We start from the raw sequence: 21,228 nt of genomic DNA on the forward strand, positions 1-21,228 counted from the left end.
AAATTCTAGTGGAATAAGAGACCCACCATTATACTAATAAAAATGAAAATGAAAACTGATGTTAAATTTAACTCCTAATCACAATACTTAAATTCAGTAAGCAAATAATACTTTTATATCAACTATGCATACTAATATCTCCACCTAGAATTTAACATTTACTTTAGAGATCCATTTTCTCTCTTTAGACTTTCTCTACAACACTTGTATAATTATTGACTTATTGTTTTATTAATATTGACCTAATAAGGCATCATGTATTTTCCTACACAAAAAATTCTACTCAATTGTACATGAATGTAAACCACCATGGGTGGTTTAATGGTTGAGGTGAATTTCAGGCACGTATTTCACATTGTTCATTCTGGGTTCGATTATTAGCGCTGATAAATTACACGATGGTGGAAAGAAAGAGGTTGAAATGTCTCTGTTCCAGCCCCATATGAGTGAAATGTCGTAGCTTAACCCTGATTCCATTTTAACAAAATAAATAAATAAAGAGAAATTTTATTTGAACCCAACTAACCTCTTTCTACACCCAACTTACTCTTTACATCCATATTGTTTTCAATTAAACTGTCAATATCTCTTTAAACCAAATTTACTACCTCAACTACCCTCAAACCCAATTCAATATGTAAATTTATTTTTATAACCATTTGAAAAATAAAAAACCAAAATCAAAGCATTCTCTCCTTTGCCATTCTCTCCTTCCAACAGTTGCTCTTGGTGGCCACTTAGTACTACGGTCTAGTGGTATTCCTCTTCGCTTATAAGCGAGAGGTCTTAGGTTTGATTCTTGTCACGGGCGAATTTGAATCACATTATTACTAACTCATTGTGAGGCTAAGCCCACCCCCTCCCCGTAGTATAGATAATATCGTTTGTTCAAAAATAAAAATAAAAAAAAAGTTGCTTTTGATGCAGTCTTCATCACCCGCTACAGCGTTGCTCTCGTTAAATCTTAGGTTGCTTTGCGTGACCATGCCAAACCAGTCGTCCCCTCTAAACTACCCTCAGGCATGTATTTTGGCTTCTCCAACACACACGCTAGTGTGTGCCTATATTGAGTTGGAGTTCACTATGTTTGTACTGAAAGGCCTCATTGAATTTGAGTTTTATCCAAATGTTGTAATGTTCTTGGTAGGCAGCAGAAACAACACTAATGAACTTAAAAGATTTTCTAATATATTTTCGATTTATCAATCTACATAGATTTTATATGAATTATATGTAAGTTGAAATTTTCAAGAGAAACTTGAAAGATTAGAAAGACGAAGAAACGAGAACTATTGTGATGTCAAAGAAAGAAGCATTAAAAAAATGATGAACAAGTACACAAATGTAAATTGAAAAACAACATTTTCTCATAACATTATGAGTTTATGAACACCACATTAAGTTCAACCAAAAAATACCTTCGATATCATGTGATTTCTAACTAATCAAGGAATTGTCTACACAAAATTTAACCTCGTCAGATAATTAAAAGCATGTGACTATAATGTACTTGGTTTAAAATCATTACTGACGGGTCTAATCTCCACTGTTCTAGGCGGCGCTAAGCGGTTGGTCACCACTCCAATTAATACCTAGGTATTTGAAAATTAAGAAATGACGCCTAAACCTGCTGGGGCGCCCGCCTAGACAAACTCATCCAGGGAACAAAGTGTTAATTAAATTAAAGAGGTATTAGCCAATTTATTGAGTTTTGTCAAAATAGAACGTAAAAGAAAAAGGGATGTGCTATCCACACACCTCTTTTTACTTCTCACACATCCCTTTTTAATTTCTGTCCGTTGATATTCTTCAATACATTCGATCCGACGACCGAAAACCAAAAAGGTATGAGAGAAGTAAAAAGGGGTGTGTGGATATCACACCCTAAAGAAAAATTACATGATGATTAGGATTCAATTATTGGATGTGGATTTATTGATAAATCTAATTTTTATTATTAATTTAATCTTATACTTGTTGTGTAATAGGTTAATAAAAATATTTCATATTTAAAATTTAAATTGGACATAGAAAAAAATTATATGAGTTCACATAAAAATTTTCATAAATAAATTTGTACATGAATGTAAACAAAATACATAAAAGGAAGGTTTATCAAATGAAAATCCAAAAATCCAGGAAACCTTATCCATGCCCCCACATCGGCTTTCGTCAAATGGGAAGCCCCTCCTCCCCGTCTTCTTCCACTTGAAGACCTTCCTTCCCCAAATACCATTTCCTCCCACACAATGCTATCCATGGCTTCCACAAGTACTTCTTGTTCTTCTCCCCTCTGCAACAAAATCTCGAATTTCTCAATCTCCCACTTACTCCCTCCAATCCCCACCCACTTACCACCACACATTAAACCCCTAAAACCCCTCAAGCTTAAAGCCCGTTTCCACAGCTTCCCCCACCCCTCTCCTCCCCCCAGTTTCCACCGCTCGTTGGCGGCGTTCGACGGCTTTGAAGCTGAAGAAGATAGTGAAAGCCAAGGCGAACAAGACCCAGAAGCACGGCGCCATGAAAAGCAAGAAGAAGAAGAAGAAGAAGAAGAGCAAAGAGAGGAAGTGGCAAAGATATCAGACGCTGGGAGGCTATATGTGGGGAATTTGCCTTATAACTTGACTTCAACCCAATTGGCTGAGTTTTTCGGGGAGGCTGGCACGGTGGTTTTTTCAGAGGTTTGAGCTCTTTTTCTTCATGTTTCCATTGTTTGATTTGATGGGTTTGTAGAATTGTTGGTGATTGTGTTTGTGTGGTGTAGATTATTTATGACAGAGTCACAGATAGAAGCAGGGGATTTGGATTTGTTACAATGTCTACTGTTGAGGAAGCTCAGGATGCCATTAGGATGTTTGATGGCTCTGTAAGTATCAATCAAATTTTGGTTCTTGTGTCGATTCTTTTAACACGAAAAAAATCGGGAACTGCGATTGACGCTCCAAAAAGGTCTATCCTTCGCTTCACTAAGTGCGGTATGACTTTTTTGGAATGCCAATAACAGCTCCCGGAAACTCAAACTTCCGGTTTTTTCAACTTTGATGGTGGCGATGTTTGACAGCAAGTAGGAGGTAGAACTGTGAAGGTGAACTTCCCAGAAGTGCCAAGAGGAGGTGAAAGGGAAATGTTAGGACCCAACAGACCAAGGACTGGGTTCAAGGTGTACATAGATAGCCCTCATAAGGTTTATGCAGGAAACCTTAGTTGGGGTTTAACTTCACAGGGTCTTAAGGATGCCTTTGAAGACCAACCAGGGCTGTTGGGTGCCAAGGTCATATATGAGAGGGTTTCTGGAAGATCCAGAGGTTTCGGGTTTGTGACATTCGAAACTAATGAGGCTGCGGAATCAGCTGTCGTTGCCATGAATGGAGTGGTAAGACAAGTTTGTTAACAGCTCGTTTGGTACACCGTATTGGACTTGACGGTCTTATGCTGCCAGACAGTGAATATGAACTATTTGTGTGGCAACATAAGTCCGACAATACATTGTACCAAGTGACTTGTGTTGATCCTTGTGGATTGTATTGTGGTTCCGTAATAATCCGTTTGTTTGTGTGTGAAATTGCAAAACAGGAGGTTGATGGGCGGCCTTTGCGATTAAATATGGCGGCAGAGAGAGCAAGGACCGTTGTTTCCTCTCCAGCAGCATCAGAAACAACTGCACAAGACACAGACAGCAGTGACGTGGTTTCTCCACCAGCATCAGAAACAACTACAGACAACACGGACAACAGTGCATTGGTCTCTCCTCCTGCGTCCGATACAACCACTGACAACACAGACAACAGTGAATTGGTCTCCACTCCGGCATCGGATACAACCACAGAAGACGCAGACAGCGGGGAATTGGTTTCCAGCGTTAGCATCTGATTTAACATTGCACTACAAGCCAGCCTAGAACAAGAAGTTTTGTCGCACAAAGTGATGTTGAGGCTGTGTTGATTTTTCAGTTGCAGGGGCAAAGTGAGACTCGAGTTTTGTTTCCAAGGAGCGAGTAATTAGGCCTTAATCATGTATAAACGAATGGAAAACAATTTCAAAGTAATATTATTAAGTTGGTAAATTCTCAACTTCAGAATAAGATGAAACTTTGATTTTCAGAGCTGGATGCAGCTAGCAGATAAAATACAGAACGTCACGTTCACAAGATATGGCAAAAGGTGACACATTGCTATAACAATAGAAAAAGAGGACCGAACAACCTTCGACACGAAGGATCTTGGTTTTATCACCGAGGGTCATGACCATCAAGTAGACAATCTGCTTCAGAATCCAAATCCTGAGGAAAAAAACCCCTGCACAACAGTATGTTGTTATAAGCGAAGCTCATACCCTACAATGACCCATGAAATCAAGGACTATGGTGGTGATTAGTTCTGCTGGCAAATACGGCTTGGACAAACTGGCCTGATCATGCTCAGCTTGCACTAACAAAATTCACAAACGCTGTAATACACAGCGAGAGCTATGGTTTACTTCATAAGGTCCACCACACATCTAAAGCAAACACAGACAAGTGCAAAATCCAACGGGTTCCAAAGATTTACCTGCAAGTGTTGTGGTACAATGTTCGGCTCAGCTGACCTATGTCATTGATACCTGTTACAACCAGCTACCACCTCAAGAACTTGCCTGAGAAACCGTCACATTGAATGACCAAGTAGATAAATAAATTAGGAGCTAAAACATAATTCACTTCAGATAAACATGCACTTGTTAACAACGAAATTGTCATCATCACTATGTTCAACTTCAAACAAAATTCCATGTCCTTGTAACAAGTTTACGACAAGAAGATAGATCCACAATGTCTTGATATCAAGTTGACTCAAACAATAATGTAACAGATTTACAATTCCCAACAAAGATAGATACATGTCTACTGCAGATATCAAAAGTCCAAGGATCGTCATTTCTCAATAAAAGCAGAATATAGTATATTCTCGATATAGCTTGAGAAAGCCATCCATTATAAAAACACTTCTGTCTCACAAATATAGTTTCCCTACTTGACAAATCACACACATTAATTCTTACATGACATCTAGTAACATCAGCAAATTAGATATCGTGGTACAAAGTTATGCAGTAATAGCACTTCCTAGGCAGTAAATGGTTCAAATTAGGGGAAATAGTATTCACTGAACAGTAATACGATGCTTTAAGAGTTTTCTTCATACACTATACAGGTTCATTATTCTTTTTGTCGACAAAGAAATAAATAAAAGAAATAAAGAAGTTCATGATATGGAAGTAAAAAAATATTTCAACATACCGAACTAAACAAGGTTCATTGCTATCTTTAACAAAGCACTCTTGATCATACTTCTCTTTCTTCTTAGAAGGCCAAATGGACTTTACAAACTTAATCCCGGCACTTGTACTCTTGATTCCACAATATGGAGAATCTGTCTCAATCATCATCCTCTCAATAGGTGTCCCTCATAACATCGAGATTTTCAGTTGTCTTCAGAAAGCAACCATTTACACCTATTTAGGACCAAAAGGTATTCATGACCTCAATTTAAAGACCAAGATAAAGTGTTCAATATGTCCATTGTGACTAGCATTTAAAAATGAGCAGTTTATATCTAAGATGTAAAAGAGGAACTTTGTTCTCTTCTTTCGAACTTAGAAATAAAATAAAAAATCATAAAAATTATAAACACTGATGCAAAATTTGTTGTTCTATTTGCAAAGGTTGCAAGAAAGATATGAGGCCAATCTCTTTGTTTGGAAAATGATTTGTTAATTCAATCACAAACTCATTCTTATGGTGCTCAGTACTCAAGATTAAAATAACCAAGTAACCGGAGGTGTTGTTTAATGAGGGAATAGAATCGGTAAATTATATAGGCTCTGAGATAGGTTAGACAAAAAAATACCCCATTCCTGACCCTAAAAAGGTAAAATGTTCAAACCAAAATACCCTCTATGCATTGCGATTGGGGTCATCTTATTCTCTCATAAAGCCACAATTTCCAAGTACCAAGGATGTAGGCTAATTTAGTCATAAATGCACTACACAATATTAGATAGAGAGTTATGAAATGATAATGCGCTTGGAGGGATTTTTAAATGACTATTTGAAAGAAGTCATTTTAAAAAGAAATCCTTTGTTTAGTGGTAATGCTTATGTAGGGTATTTTCAATCTCTCTAATCTAATGTTTCGTCGTGCATAACCATCAACCTTTAAATATTCATTTAGGCATATTAAATCTATGTTTCTTTTTCCACATTTGACAATGGATTCACACATTAAATTCAAAGAAATTCTACTCGTTAGAATGTTACAGAAAGCAACAGACATCATAAACTTTGCAGGGATTGACAGATTAGTATTAGAAACCATGCTATTTTGATAATATCTTCACCTATGTACATGTTGCTGATGGAAAGAAGTTTATCACGATCTTCTGCGCTACCAGTAAATGAATGGGCCACCCCACCGCTGAATCTGCGAAATAGTAGAGGAAAGTTTACAAGTCATGCACACAAGTACAGCACACTGCCATCATGTAGAAGTGAAAGACAGTCATAAAAATTCATTTAGTGCAGCAGAAGGCAAAAGGGGAAAAAAACAGGATCGAGATAAACTTGAAGCTATTATTTCCCTCATTAACAGAAGTGATTATTCATCAGAAAACTAAAATGTCCAACTGGTATTTCAGTGGTATTTCAGTTGTCAAAATTGTAAGTTCAATCCAATTGTCCAGTTTATTCTGCATCCCCCGTTCTAGTAACTTTGGAATTTGAGGGTGGACAAAAATTTTAAAAATAAAAATAGTCATGACGTTAACCACCACATTTTGATTCTAGAAGTATGGTGCTAAGCATTCTCACCTGCCGCTATTTCTTTCTACAATTTCACAGAAATCTGGAGCAGCTGCACGCATATGCAGAAACATGGTAAGCTTAGTGGTGTGTGCCAATTCAACCTGCTTCTCAAAATACCTGGAGTTCACAATAGAGTAAAAGATGGAAAACACAGAATGTATCATGTAATCAAATAAAAAGTAGAAGCATGCAAGCGGAAACAGAGAATAAGAAAAAAAACTACTTTTTCAGAAACGACGTACTTCTTTTGAATCTCTGCTGGGCAAAACTGAAGCCCGTCGTAGTCCAGTCCACATTCACCAATTGCAACCACCTTCCAAGCACAAAAGAGAACGAAATAAGCAATACAAAATATATTGCTCCATGATATCAATATCTGAACAGACCACTCGTTCAAAGAAGTTTTAATGACTTGAAACCCTATAATGCACGCCTCATGTTCCTCCTGACATAGAGATCTTGGGTACGGAGCACACCTTTCCTTTCTCAATGCCCTCTTTGGCCAATAACAGAAGCGCCTGAAAATGCTTATCTGGATCCCCACTCTCTTCAAATTCCTAAACAGAATAGACAATGACCCTACCTCTCAAGCATCTCTAAACAAAACCGAAAATCAACAATATCAACTTCTTCCGCGAATAAAAGTAAGAAGTGAGAAAGAAAAAAGGGCAGACCTTGCATCTAGTGGGGTGCACACCAACAGTACAAAAAAGCCTTGCTGCAAAAAAATAAAAAATAAAAAAAATAAACCAAGAACAAACCCCAATTTGTTGCACAAGTCGACATTTTTAAAACTTGGCAATGACATTTATTCACAAAAATACAGTAACAGTAACAGTAACAAAACAGAGCAAGTGATCCACCAGTGACCTACATTATCCATAAGCCTAATTCTAATTTCAGAGCGCATTAAACAACAACAATTACTTAACAATTCTAATTGAAAAGGAAAGAGAGTTACGATAATCCGGTCGACGCCGGCAGTCCAAGCTCTGCTCAAAACCGTGGCTATATCCGAGACATGGCACTGCTTTCCATTGTAGATTCCTCTGAACATTCCATCTGTATGATCATGTTCTTCAAAGTTTCAGGTCCCATAGTCGAATTTAAGAACGATGAAGTTTGGTTTTTGGTAAGATAAAAATGGCATGCCAAGTGTTGGATGAAATGCCAGAGAGACTGAACTGTGAAGTTGACGGCTATATCTGAATTGGGTATCAACGGGAACCGCAGAGAGAGACTTGTTAACTGCGTGTAAGAAGAATGAATTGCTGCAGAAAGAAGGGATTTTGGAAGAGATACTTGCCTATCATGCGGACTGTTGCCATGCCCAAAGCGGACTGCGAGAGGGAAAGGATCAATGTAAATAGGCAAAAGAAAAAAAAAAGAGATCGAAGCGGAACAGGATCAATGTATCACTTTGAGCTTTTGTTGTTTGTAAGGGAAGAAGTGGAATGATTTTCAGTGCGTTTTTGTAGTCTCGGGGCAAAATTTACCGATAAACATCTCTAATCTTAGACAATCATAAACAAAGAATGTTGTAGCAAGATAGTGAGAACTAGTTAGATTAACAGTGAAAACTTATCCAATCTATATGGGCATCCATACTTACAACTCTCCGCCCACGCATCATTGACTATTTGACTCGTTAAAACCTTGTTAGGAAAAATCCAGTATGAATTTTAAAATAATTTCATGTTTCTACACGTTAAAATTTAAGTAGCAAGGTATGCAATTATTTTTGTTATAATTAGACCAACGAAGTTAAAACCTTGCTACTCATATGACGTTTCGCATTTCTTTCTTTATTTTTTGACATAGATCCCTGTCAAAGGAATGAAACAATTGACCTAACCAAAACGAATCCAGTATATATGCTTACAATACAATATACATAGGCCTCCAAAAGCAAGGAAAAGAAATGGAGTGGAAAATAAGAACAAAAGTACACGTATTGACCGCAAACATAACTAAAAAATACATATCTCAAGCTCAAAAGATAAAAACTAAAATCTAAAAATAATATGGTTATCAGACATGGCCTTGATTTCTAATTTAATATTTTAGGCAGTATTGAGGCCAATATAATCCCGATGATAATGAGCAGGATTATAATGCCATAACATGTCCATTTACGTGTGTTTTTCTGTAAGAATCTGGCTTTCTGCAACTGCTGAGTGCCAGAATGCACAAATGAATTAGCTCTCTCCACGTGGCCCTGAATGTCGTCCAACTGTTCACCTTGAGCTTGCACGAGAACTGCCATGTCCATGAAAACCTGGTGCAACTCGTTCAGATTTCTCTCCATGGCCTTCACACCATCATGTCTCTCTTGAATTTCTTGTATGGTGTCTAAAACTCTCCCTCTTCCTTGCTCTTGGATTGCCTTCTGTAAAAATGTCTCGCTCTCACCTACAAGCATATATAATTGCTAGTTACACAAATTAGCAATTGATTCTATGAGCATCGATCACTACACCAACTAATTTTGCTCATGTTATTAAGATACGTATGTAAGATTCAAGGATGCTCAAACGCTAATTAGCAACTTAATTAATACACTTTTAACCACTTATATGAATCACACTACAATATTTCTTATAATTTGAACCGATTAATTTTTATAGGTCATTATTGAAATATCTTCCATGCCAAATTTTATTTCAAGCGTTTGACAAACCAAACTGACCCATGACTTAAAACAGGAAATCTCATTCCAAACGGTCGTATGCTTTCATCAATCAGAAGTCTTGTAAGGATCACTTAAGTAAGTTTACTTGAGAGGTAGCCTTTTATGATGACCCACTGTACATTTATTTCAATAATTCAAATTGTCTAGTTTTAAGTCTTGCCTTAAAGATTGTCATAATCATAAACCACATATATGATCATTGGACTAAAGTGTAGTCATCATTTTAGTGTTTTTTTGTAGCACAATGTCTCAATGGTTTCGAAGTTGTCTTTTTGTGCATTGAAGTGAATACATGAATTAAAATATGCACAGTTCCGATCGTGGAAAAAATTATAAAATCAACTCCACAGAGTTCCCTCAAATAAATTTGTTTGAAGAATTCCTTGATGAAGAGGGTTATTTTCTTTCTTTGAAAAGTCGTTGTATATCCGATGCATCATGTGACATTGGTATCCCAAAATTCACCCGTATTGGAACATATGTATCATTATTATGTCAATTCTAGATCAAAACCTTAAATGCATCCAACAACTAGTGTATATATTATATAGGTATTTTAATCAAAATGATTTTTGAGATTGACATAATTCTTTATTTTGGTCCTTGAGTTTTGAAACCGATAGAAGTTGTCCCTGAGATTATCCATTATCAATCAATTGGTCATTCTGTGGAAAATTTTCGTTAAATTGAAAAAACTACCAACTTAAGTAGAGGAGTTGATTTGACAAAAATATTCTCAATTTAATGGAGATTTTCACGAAAATACCAAAATGATTGACAATAGACAATCTCAATGACAACTTCTATTGATTTTAAATCTCAGAGACCAAAATAATAAGTTATATCAATCTCATATATCATTTTAGCTAAAAAGCTTACTATATAAATAATCAGATAGATCCCCCAATACCCTTCATCTCATCATTTTGGTATATATTTGTTGAGCTTAGTATTCAAACCTAGATTTACGCTGCACTCTAGGGCAAATCATTTGATTTCTTGATTATATTTGGCGAAGGTAACATTGCGGAACTACTATTTGTAATTCAAATATTTCACAGATGCTATATATGTTACCTGTAGAGATGAGAAGGTCTAGGGTTTTGTCGTCGGGGTTCTCTCCGGTGACCGTGAAGTACCTACGCTGAACGGTCTCTCTGTGCTCCGATGAGATCTTGTTCCTCAAGTCATTAAAGCTATCCATGGAATCCTTTAGCTTCTTCCTCAGCCCGTTGACCACGGACGTCCGCGTCCGGTCAGATGAGGACCCTGGACCACAACCAGGCAAGCTCCGGTTGGCAGCGTTGGACTTATCCAACGCATCCAACTGTACCTTAAGAACCTTAGCGTTCTTGAGGGCGGTATGGACATCCGCGTCCATGCGGGTTCGGAGGTCCTTGACAGCCTTGGAGTTGTGGAGACTCTTGCTCTGCTTGTGTGCGCCTTGCAAGCTCTTATTGATCTTTTGGAGCTCATTGAGCTCGTTCTGGACCGACTCCACATCCTGGAAAAACTTGTTGAGTTCGTTGGACGTTGCAGTCATTTCGATGACATGGTGGTCCGGCGAGGCCTCGGAGAAGGAGCTAGAGAGCAGATCGTTCATTTTTCCGATACCTTAATTTGCTGTAAGATCATAAACTCAGAAGTCAAAAGTTAACCTTACCTCTCTGAGTTTCTGTGACTCAAAATTTATGGTTTAGATACATGTTATACACAGAGAAGTGCTTTGGCAGTCTTTCTTGACTTGTAGTTCAAGTCTTGGCCGCGTTTCAAGTTTTCAACTTCCAACTTTGAAAGGTTCAAACATCATCCCCAAGTACCAAGTGGATTCCTAACTCCTGTGTACGTAGCAGCCGAGGACCATGTTTTTTTCCAACCTTCTGGTATCTATTTGGAGAAATGTAGGACCACTTTAATTTGTAGACTAGTGAGAATACAGGCCCTTTATTGGATACATTCCATATCGAACTTCAACTATCCGAACCGTTTGTATGTGTTATGTGTACGAGTTGGGATGAATTATTTACTAATTCCATGTTTATAACTAGACCGGCATCTTCTAATAATTTAAAGGTGTATCTTAACAACTTTGGTTGACAAAGAACATAGTAATAAAAATTGGTTTTAATATGGATAGTACATGCGTCCCCCTCTATATGGGAGAATAAGGAAGAAAGTCGAGGTTTCACTACTAATTAATTAGCAATATCATAAGTAATCCAATTACTTATGACTGTTAGGCTTCACACATTGGACAACCTATTATGATACCATTAAAAAATTGAGGTTCCACCATAAAACTAACTAGCAATATGGGAAGTGGTCCAATCACTTCTAAGCACATGCAAAGTTTATTTTTCCTCAAATATGGGATTCACTCTCAACAAATATACATAACATATTTTGACATTATTAATTTCATAATCGGTTTAGTTTCTTAATCATCATTCATCCCTAAAAAAAAAAATCATTCAAATTGAAAATCGTTTAGTCATCCTAGAACAAATCGATGGTTTAATTACTAATAACATAGTAACTCGACGGTCTAATGGTATTCATGTTCGCTTAGAAGTGAGAGGTTTTAGGTTCGAATCTTGTGGATGACGAATTCGATACCAAATTAGGCTGCTCATTGTGTGGCTTAGTCGAACTTCCCCTCCCTTAGTATAAAAATATCGATATACTAAAAAAAAAAAAAATACTAAATAACATATAAACGGTATGAGCCGGGCTTTAAGTCGTTTTCTTGAAGCCCCTAGTAATAACCATTGCTGACGTCTAACATTTATTAATATTTGGTACCACAAAATTATGAATTAAATCTCAATTCTCCTATGGGATCCCTTCTCCTATCCATCAGAGAAAAAAATGAAAAGAAAAAAAAAAAGTTATATGGGTTGAAGAGTATTTATATGGTTGATAATTGTCTAGCTGCACTAGGACGTTTTGTTATTGGTATTCAGAAATGTGTTGATCAATTCAATATTCATCCGCACCTTGATCACCAGGCTTCTACAATATCTCTATATAATTGTCAACGGCAGACGGTTCAGCTAAGAATATCCTTGAAGCGGATTGAAATCCTCAAGTTTTTATCGAGACCCATTATGCACCCTCTTCAAAAAAAATAAAAAAAAAACATTATTTTTGGGACAATAAAAATAGTGCATGTCAATATTACGGATTAATATCTAGTATTTATCTTTATTTATAAGTGAATCGTCTTGTATTTAAATTTTGTAAAAGATGAACTTAAAAAATACTAGTTTATTTATCCAAAATTGAAGAGTGTGAAAACTGTAAACAGAACAATACGATGGCAAAAAGAAAATAAGGAGGTTATTAGAGCAATAATCATTGAATGTTAGCTCAAATAGAGTTTTGGTTTATGAACTAAGAATCCGTGAGTATTGATCCATAAACTAAAAATCCGTGAATGGTTCTTGAATGTGTTATAAGGTGGATCAGTAATACTTTTGACCAACTTCATTAGAATTTCTATCCAAAATAAAAAGTATAAAAAACCAAAAAATAGATGAAAAGATTTACGGAACTAACAAAACTAATCATTACTCTACATTATAACAAAGTCAAATACAAATACTCACGAAATTTTGATTCAAAGACCGACACTCCAATTAAACCAAAATTCAAGGAGTATTATTCCAATTTTCTCGAATATAAAAGGATAGAAGGTAAGCAGTGAACTCCACATGATAGTTTGTTTTTTTTTTTTTTTTTTTTTTCCTTTTCTTTTTTTTTGACAAAACAATATTTTAATTTACTTAAAATAAAATTTAAACTTAAGTGCGAGCAAGAAACACAATCTAATGAAATTAAATATACCTCTATTAAAAAATAAAATCAATGCGCAAAAATGTAACACAAAAACAATAGGAATGTGGCGTAAGAACAAAATCACAATACTCTCTCTCCCTCTCCTCCTACGCTGGCGGCGGCGGAGCGGCGGGCGTCGGATTATTGCTACTACTATTGTCGTTATTGCCACCGCCATTGCCCCAATTCCACGGCTTCAAGCTGAGGATCACGATCAGAATAATCACGAGCAGCAGAATAATGGCGTAGCAAGTCCACTTGCGGGTGTTCTTCTGGGAGGCCCTGGCCTTGGTGAGTTGCTGTGTGCCTCCGCTGACGAACGAGTTGGCTCTCATGACGTGGTTTTCGATGTCGTCGATCTGCTCCCCCTGCGCCTGCACCAGCACCGCCATGTCCAGGAACACCTGGTGCAGCTCCTGCAGGTTCCTCTCCATGTCCTTTACGGCGTCGTGTCGCTCCTGGATCTCCTGGATCGTGTCGAGGACTTGGCCCCTCCCTTGCTCCTGTATTGCCTTCTGCAGAAACGTTTCGCTCTCTCCTGCAACAATCATGCTTAATTTGATTAATCCATTACCTCATTAAGCACTAAAATTGGAGGGAGCATTAGGGTTTTCGCCATTACCGGTGGAGATGAGGAGGTCTAAGGTCTTCTCGTCGGGATTTTCGCCGGAGACGGTGTAGTACCTCCGCTGTACGGTCTCACGGTACTCGGATGAGATCTTCTGCCTGAGAGCGTTGAAGCTGTCCATGGAGTCCTTGAGCTTCTTCCGGAGGCCGTTGACGACTGAGATCCGAGTCCGGTCCGAGGACGACCCCGGCCCGCAGTTCGGAAGACTCCGGTTAGCGGCGTTCGACCTGTCGAGCGCCTCCAGGCGGACCTTGAGCACCTTGGCCTTCTTGAGGGCGAGGGTGACGTCAGCGTCCATGCGGGATCGGAGGTCCTTGACGGCGGTGGCGTTGTGGAGCGTCTTGCTCTGCTCGTGGGAGGACTGGAGGCTGAAGTAGACGCGCTCGAGCTCCTTGAGCTCGTCCTTGACGGACTCGACGTCGGCGAAGAACTTGTCGAGGTTGACTCCGGCGGCGCCCGACCCTGCCGTCGACCCCATCTCGATGACGTGATCGTCGCGCCGCGGCGACTGCTCCTCGCTCCGGAACCGCGAGAAGGAGCCGGAGAACAAATCGTTCATGATTTTTGCGAGTTTCGTGTATTTGAAACCGAAATCGGAGCCAAAATCCGTTCGGAATGGATAAGAAAAATGGGGAATTTGGGAGGAAATTGGAGATATGATATTTTGGAGAGGGGTTATGAAGTATGAAGAGGAAGGTGGGGCGGTTTAATTAGTCAACGAGGACTCTCAGGCGGGATGTGGATTTTGGTGCGAAAAACGAAAGAGGCGGTTTCTTTCTGTTTTGTGAGTGGGCCAGCTGTCAATGTAGAGAGAGAAAGACGATGAGAGAGAGAGAGAGAGCTTAATCCTTAATCCTCTGTGTTAGTTAATATGCAGCCATTTGGCCTAATTACGCGTGAGGGCAGAGGGGAAACTGGGAAAATTGGAAATTAGGAAATTTAATGATTGAATAATTAAGTTGGAAAACGAGTTAAAAGAAAAACATGGGACTTGGTCGCGTGTTATTTGTGGCTTTGTCTTCTTCTTCTAAGCTGTTTCGCATTTTAATGTTGCCATATGGCTGCTAACAACGTAATGAATGAGATCGAATTTTCTGCACTCCACATGAGCGTGGTGTTTCTATGGACTCGATAAGTAATTGACGAGTATTTAATATCTTAAATTTTTTAATTTGTCATCATAAAATTAACATGTGTTAAATACTTATTAGGGCTATAAAGAGATCGCACATATTTTGAATGCAAAAGATTTAATCTCGTCATAAATCGGATAAGAGAGACTTGTTTACACACAAAAAGTGGAAGATATCTCAAAAGAATCGAAAGCAATAATCCATTGTCATGTTTGAAATATTAAGAGCAATTAAAATTCTATTTTGAAGAGTAAACTTTTAAAAATGTATCTCCGAGAAATACGGTAAAAGACTCTTTATTATAAATATTTAAAAATAAAAACAATTACTCTTTAAATTTAGAAAAGAAAGAGAATGAATGAAGAAGACGACGATGGCTTGATCATGGTTGTCAAGCAAAACCCAGAAAAGAAACAAACGAGACAAAGTACCCTAGAATTCGACGAATTAGATAAGTTGGTCTTTGACTTGTTGATCGAACATTGTCTGAATTGTTAGATTGAATCAAGTAGGGTTGTATCTATTTGTCCGATTATCCGGTTCAAGTTTTCCGAACCAGGAAACCTTCCTCCACTTGTATAGTTCCATCCAACCTTTTGGAAAATGTTCAGATTTCGAAGTTTTCAAACATGAATTTCCATTCCAACTACGTAATCCCTCAAGTATTTTGATTACAATTACGTAAATGTGCCATAAAAATTACATCTTGCCAATCGAGTCTCAACCTGCAATGCGAGAAAATTTGACAAACATTTCCATGTGCTTAAAATTATCATTGCAATGTTAACTCAATTTACAATTTCCCGAGAACATAGAGATCATACTATATACTTGTCACAACTGAAATCAGATTTTCCTCTATAATTCTTCCATAAAGATTAAAGAATATGAAACAAAAGACAGTTGCAAGGCTAAGGAATCCTATATCTCTCTCTCCCAACCCTAACAATCATCTCAATCTCGACAATCTTTTTCGCTTACGGTTCTTTTTCCTTGCTGCGGTGCTCCTTGGATCGTTGGACGCGGAAGGAAGAGTCAGATTAGTCAATGGCTTTCCAAAACTGGTTCTGCCTTTCTTCGAAACCCACTGCAGCGGCAGATTGTTTACCACCGTGCGAATGTCATTAGCACTACTCACTTCCACAAGATTTCGTATTTGATCAAGCATCTGCATTGTCCAGGCCATTGAGTGATCTAGAGCAATCGAATCATCCATTGGTTTCTTCAAAAGGTTCATCAAGACATCTTTGAATGACTGAGAAGACATGGAAGGCTGATAACCTTGGCGACTTTCGCAGATCATGTTGACTTTGATGACGTGCTTGCAAAGGTTCCCTTGCATTGACCACGCACAATCGCAAAAGGAAAACTCTGATCCGGGATTCCACACTAGATGCATGGTGCCGCTGTCCTTCTGGCTCAAAACCTTGGCAAAGAGGTGGTCTTTATCATCTAAGGAAACTGCAGAATCCGGAATTTGCAGTGCCCTGTGCCATGACGTAGAAGCAATATATTCCTCCTTAACATTTTGGAAAGCATCACATTCATCTGCATAGCGGTCAAGCCAGTAGCTTGAATGCAGCTCAGTGGTTAGCTTGTGCACTAACCAATCAACTCTCTGGAGCGCTCCAAGATGTGAATCATCGAACAATTTCACTTTCATCTTGATGTGATATGCTTCAATGGCACCAGATGCTTCTTGGCTTGCAAGCGGAAGACTCCTCATTGTTGAAAGCCACATTTCTGTTAACAAGAAACAACATAGTTTCATGCAAAACTTGTAAGACCATTAAACATGATGTGTCCAGGAATGTGCATCAGTGTGTGTCAGAGTGAGTGAGAGAGAGAGAGAGAGATCTAACCAATCTTTGGTACCCAAGACTGCTTAAAGTATTCCATAAATGCAGTCTGATCAACAAAATCTTGTGTTAGTTCTTCTAAGGCAACCAGGGTATCACTTCCATCCCAAATGCTATACGCAATATTACCCAGACGTTTAAAAATTTCACGCTGAACTTCAATGTTATTGCATTTCTTTACAATATTCCTCAGCCATGATCTACGAACACGCCAAAGGGAAAATAGGACGGGACAACAGAAAATATCTCTGAAAGACCATGAAATGTGTTATTAGAATGCACAATATTCTAAGTCCAGATAAATTTAATGCAGAGAATTACAGAGACAGAGCATCCTGCCTGATGGGATCAATCTCAGCTGCTGCATCATCAATTAAGAAACCATTGATCTTCCATCCGGGCTCAACACTACGAGCTCGATCAAGTAGAGCTTTCATCCATTTAGACACATCTGGCTTTGCAAAGCTACGCGTGATGACCCATGCGACAGGGAGTGCATGTTGTCTTGAGTCAAAGACAAGAAGTGTACACAAAGGATACTGCCATTTCAAACACGTATAAATAAATATCTACTTTCTATGCACATTCCCTAAATCTACAAAAATATACATTCACGAATCATTTCATGACTCAGTAACTCATATATTCCAAAATGAACCCTGTATTTAATGGATATGTGATGGAAAAGAAAAGTCAACATGATAACAAGATAACTACCCGCAAGAGTTTTTCGTTTATTACGATTCATTCTCTAGGAAACAAGTCCTACTAAACCTAGAAATAAGGAAAGAAATCTTATAGCTCACTAAAGGGTTAGTCAGTTCACAAGCTTGTACAAAAAGCATTAATGATTTGGTTACCTTAAGTCTCTTTATGCCAAATGTTGAATCAGCTGCAATGAGACTGCGGTGGCCAAAACGAATCATTTGTTGCAGCTGCCACTCCGTTTGAATCCCCAGAAGGAAAGGATCTTTCTCTGAAGTATCCTGATAAATGAATATGGATTTTTTGTTGCGTTCAACCCACATTCGGATGCTAGCTTGATCATCAAGATCCAATTCATGGGTAGATCGCTTAATAATCATCCCAAGTTTATGGACATACTGGGAAGCAAGGCTATTTACTTTTGCATTCGAACCACAATACCGCTGAATCCCTTCAATGTGTTTCTCTAGTACATTTTCTTCAGGAATGCCAAGGTAGATCATAGACATTGTTTGCTGTTGAATCTCATTACAGATATATGGAATTTTATTGGCTCCCGGGCCAATTGCGTCTCTGTCAAGTGGGCCATGGCAAACAAAACCAGATTTGTTCACATGGCGCCTCTCATGATATATAATTAGTGCAAGTGATGGGCGTGCATACAAACGCTTCACTACAAAATTGCATGTACAGCCCCGCATGGATTGAGGTCTAGCTGCACGGTTGCGGGTGTTGAGTCGATATTTTCTGCTAGGCAAAATACCCCCTCCTTCCCCATAATTTTCAGGACCGAAAGAACACCAATACCTTCAACAAGAAAGAATGAACAATTAATAACTGTAGTGCCTAAAATAAGAAAATAGCGGCGAATATGAAATAGAGAGAGATTTTTTTTTTTTTTTTTTTGGGGGGGTGGTCCATCCAAAAAGTTGCTGCTCATATGACCCACAACATTAAAATTGGTAATCTCAAAGTCACCAGAGCAGAAAACTCTCAATGTTGTCCTCATACACCTGATTTATGTTGGTTAAATCAAGATCAAAATTAAAAGTAAAAGAACATGCACATGCAGATTGCGAATTCGAACCAGATATTAGATAAGCTGGAAACTCAAAGTTTTGAACTCACTAAAGCAGACTTTACCAGAACAACACTATCTTTTGAATGATTCGTGGAAAAGTAAGCTTTTTGGTCCTCCAGAAGAAGATAATAGAAGAACAATGAGGTGGTATGGTTTAAGAATTTCTTTACTCACAGCTTATATTCCAAATACTCATCATCCTTGTATTCCGTAAAGATGCCCATCTTTCTTCTTCTTCCCCTTTCAATATGAAATCTTGTTGGGCACTCTAAATTTGAGCCTTCTCCAATTATAAAGTCATCCACTCGGTCATAAGGAATGAGGGCTGCATCATCATGGTTCTCGGTAGTGCCAAATTTGGTCCAAGTCAAATCAGCAGAGGAGAAATCCTCCTCCGGTGGATCTTGAACTGGAAGATCGTTTATAGATTCAACAATAGCCATAGGGTTGTAGATCCTTAACGCAATATTTAGTACCAAACCAGCTCAACAATTAGCAGCACATCTGCAAATACAGTAAACACAATCCCTTTAATTAGCAACAAAATATCGTAAACAAGTCAAATCAAGAAGTTGCATATATAGTTTCATGGTTGTTAAACTTGGAACTCTATTTCGGACAGGTAGCTAGTTAAAACAGTGTCACAATAATAATATTCTTATAATCTACATAGAAGAAAGTACAAAATATAAGTATAAAATAAATACTCTAAAGTATATGTATGGAGTCTAATGCATAATTTAATAGTCACACAATCCGAATATTTATAAAAACAGAACAACTAGGCTTTTGGACTAGTGGACCAAGAGAGCAAAAGTATTAGCATATGAAACAGAGAAAAACCCAAAAGAATATTTACAGTTAAAGAAAAGGCCAAAAGATAGAAGTCAGGGAGAGTTATCACATAGAGAGAAAAGGCAGGACATGATTTCAGCATGTGTACAACTTTCTACAACCCTAGAGGTTCCACTTGTTTTGCGAAAACGAAATCAGTGCTCAGAATCCAGAAAAGTAAAATGATATCCATTATTGCCTCACCTACTAAAATTTTTAAAACCTCATTTACTCACTAATACAAAAGATGGTGTTTCCAAAGATGGAACTGCGAAAATCATTGATGCTAATGATCTCAGCTACACTAATTCTATTCCTATCAAATAAGCATTTCCTACAAATTACAAATCCAAATTTCAGGCTGGCCTTAGCTGGAACTTCCCACTAAACCCTACTAACAAACCACCAACGAAATTCGATGCTTCTCTCAGTAAGTAAGATTATTACACACCCCAAGCAACCATTTTCTCCCATCTCTATTAGACTACACAGTCAGACCAATAAACCCCTATAACACCATGTTCAAGCAACAAAAATTTACAAAAAGCATCATAGTAACCTTAAACAGAAAGAAAAACAAAAACAAAACCACGATGACCCAAAAAAATGAAAATAAAATAAATAAACTTAAACTGGAAGACAATTCAGTTGCGTTCCTTTGGTGCTTCACATGGAACAACAATGCCCGCTGGCCGAAAAGAGCAGATTTCATACAAAAATACTAATAAATTTGAAGGAACCCAGAAACAAAAAATTGCAGGAAGAACTTAACTATTTAGCTTTACTCCTTAGGTCAGTTCATAAAACCCTAAATGGTCGAAAGCCAATTTCTTTCCACTTGTAATCTCAGCCCAGAACAAAACTTCATTCAGTCAAGAACATTCCTTTACATGTATTCCTGGTGTTCAACTTCAATTTATATTTTGATGAAAACCCAGAAACCCTTTTACGTATATTACTACTGATTACCCTAACTATGTATCACAGCACCCAGAAACCCTGATTACACAGAAACCCATAAACCCTGATTACCCAGAAACCAATAAACCTTGATTACCCTATACTATTTATCACCCCAGCACCAATCCAAAGAAGCCTTTGAAGAATTGGTGCCCCATTTTCGCTAACCAATTAATAAAACTTAAACGCAAAACGCTATTGAGACTACGAAGATCAAAGAAACCCAAATCTTCCAATTATCCAGTTCAATATTTCAATTTCCCAACTAAAAAAATGTTGAAATAAGCAGATAGAGGTTGACAGAGAAGGAAATTTACCTTCTTGTTGGTGAAGAGTGCTCGAACCAGATGAGAGGGAGAGTTCTCGAACGGACTGGACTGGAGAGGAGCGGCGACAGAGATATGGAGAGGGCGCTTTGGAAATGAACGGCTAAACAGACGGGGCAGGATTGTCAAGTTCCATTAATTGTTATTTTTCATCTTTTATTTATGAAATTAAAAAAAAATGTTTTTGGAGAAACATTTGCTTTCCGTTGTTTTTGACTTATAATTTAAAAAAAATTAAATTGTTAAATAATTTTCGTAATCACGAACCGCACTTAGTGGTTTGAGTTGCGACTGTTAAGAATAAAATATTTAAAGTTTGTTAAAAGCGAGAG

The 21,228-nt window shown here is 37.8% G+C and overlaps 4 protein-coding genes and 1 pseudogene across 5 annotated transcripts; 1 reads left to right on the forward strand and 4 right to left on the reverse strand.

Annotated features, from left to right (window-relative positions):
- Nucleotides 1-2,038: 2,038 nt before the first annotated feature.
- LOC137713397 (uncharacterized) lies at nt 2,039-8,544 on the reverse strand (annotated as a pseudogene). Its single transcript, XR_015955748.1, has 12 exons — nt 8,148-8,544; nt 8,026-8,046; nt 7,803-7,903; nt 7,666-7,711; nt 7,516-7,559; nt 7,318-7,398; nt 7,084-7,154; nt 6,848-6,958; nt 6,379-6,461; nt 5,279-5,493; nt 4,551-4,635; nt 2,039-4,298 (listed from the first exon to the last, which is right to left on the reverse strand). The product of XR_015955748.1 is annotated as an uncharacterized LOC137713397 (transcript).
- Nucleotides 2,250-4,099, forward strand: LOC137712509 (33 kDa ribonucleoprotein, chloroplastic-like). The gene is made up of 4 exons (XM_088684241.1): nt 2,250-2,684; nt 2,768-2,869; nt 3,065-3,376; nt 3,577-4,099. The coding sequence occupies exons 1-4, from the start codon at nt 2,250-2,252 to the stop codon at nt 3,871-3,873; spliced, it is 1,146 nt and encodes a 381-aa protein (XP_088540367.1). The 3' UTR covers nt 3,874-4,099.
- Nucleotides 8,545-8,692: 148 nt separating the features above from the next.
- LOC137712510 (syntaxin-121) lies at nt 8,693-11,246 on the reverse strand. The gene is made up of 2 exons (XM_068451583.2): nt 10,611-11,246; nt 8,693-9,253 (listed from the first exon to the last, which is right to left on the reverse strand). Exons 1-2 carry the CDS (start codon nt 11,134-11,136, stop codon nt 8,892-8,894), a joined length of 888 nt encoding a protein of 295 aa, XP_068307684.2. The 5' UTR covers nt 11,137-11,246; the 3' UTR covers nt 8,693-8,891.
- Nucleotides 11,247-13,364: 2,118 nt separating this feature from the next.
- LOC137713443 (syntaxin-121) lies at nt 13,365-14,750 on the reverse strand. The gene is made up of 2 exons (XM_068452738.2): nt 13,993-14,750; nt 13,365-13,908 (listed from the first exon to the last, which is right to left on the reverse strand). The coding sequence occupies exons 1-2, from the start codon at nt 14,555-14,557 to the stop codon at nt 13,478-13,480; spliced, it is 996 nt and encodes a 331-aa protein (XP_068308839.1). The 5' UTR covers nt 14,558-14,750; the 3' UTR covers nt 13,365-13,477.
- A 1,122-nt stretch (nt 14,751-15,872) lies between these two features.
- LOC137712992 (SWIM zinc finger family protein) lies at nt 15,873-21,030 on the reverse strand. Its single transcript, XM_068452216.2, has 6 exons — nt 20,888-21,030; nt 18,951-19,280; nt 17,851-18,502; nt 17,330-17,529; nt 16,994-17,238; nt 15,873-16,874 (listed from the first exon to the last, which is right to left on the reverse strand). The coding sequence occupies exons 2-6, from the start codon at nt 19,217-19,219 to the stop codon at nt 16,081-16,083; spliced, it is 2,160 nt and encodes a 719-aa protein (XP_068308317.1). The 5' UTR covers nt 19,220-19,280; nt 20,888-21,030; the 3' UTR covers nt 15,873-16,080.
- Nucleotides 21,031-21,228: the final 198 nt, after the last annotated feature.

Source organism: Pyrus communis, chromosome 14 (genome assembly GCF_041283825.1).
Source record: "Pyrus communis isolate YQ-2024b chromosome 14, ASM4128382v1, whole genome shotgun sequence".
In the NCBI taxonomy this organism is placed as follows: Eukaryota; Viridiplantae; Streptophyta; class Magnoliopsida; order Rosales; family Rosaceae; genus Pyrus; species Pyrus communis.

Bases quoted from the DNA above. Each gene is read 5' to 3' on its own strand.
- LOC137712509 (XM_088684241.1), top strand. From the start codon at position 2,250: ATGCTATCCATGGCTTCCACAAGTACTTCTTGTTCTTCTCCCCTCTGC. The intron at 2,870-3,064 runs GTAAGTATCAAT...GATGTTTGACAG, and splicing joins TTAGGATGTTTGATGGCTCT to CAAGTAGGAGGTAGAACTGT. The intron at 3,377-3,576 runs GTAAGACAAGTT...ATTGCAAAACAG, and splicing joins TCGTTGCCATGAATGGAGTG to GAGGTTGATGGGCGGCCTTT.
- LOC137713443 (XM_068452738.2), bottom strand. From the start codon at position 14,557: ATGAACGATTTGTTCTCCGGCTCCTTCTCGCGGTTCCGGAGCGAGGAG. The intron at 13,909-13,992 runs GTAATGGCGAAA...TGATTGTTGCAG, and splicing joins AGACCTCCTCATCTCCACCG to GAGAGAGCGAAACGTTTCTG.
- LOC137712992 (XM_068452216.2), bottom strand. From the start codon at position 19,219: ATGGCTATTGTTGAATCTATAAACGATCTTCCAGTTCAAGATCCACCG. The intron at 18,503-18,950 runs GTGAGTAAAGAA...TTCTTGTTGAAG, and splicing joins GAGTATTTGGAATATAAGCT to GTATTGGTGTTCTTTCGGTC. The intron at 17,239-17,329 runs GCAGGATGCTCT...ATGGTCTTTCAG, and splicing joins GCTGAGATTGATCCCATCAG to AGATATTTTCTGTTGTCCCG.
- LOC137712510 (XM_068451583.2), bottom strand. From the start codon at position 11,136: ATGAACGATCTGCTCTCTAGCTCCTTCTCCGAGGCCTCGCCGGACCAC. The intron at 9,254-10,610 runs GTAACATATATA...ATATGCTTGTAG, and splicing joins AGACCTTCTCATCTCTACAG to GTGAGAGCGAGACATTTTTA.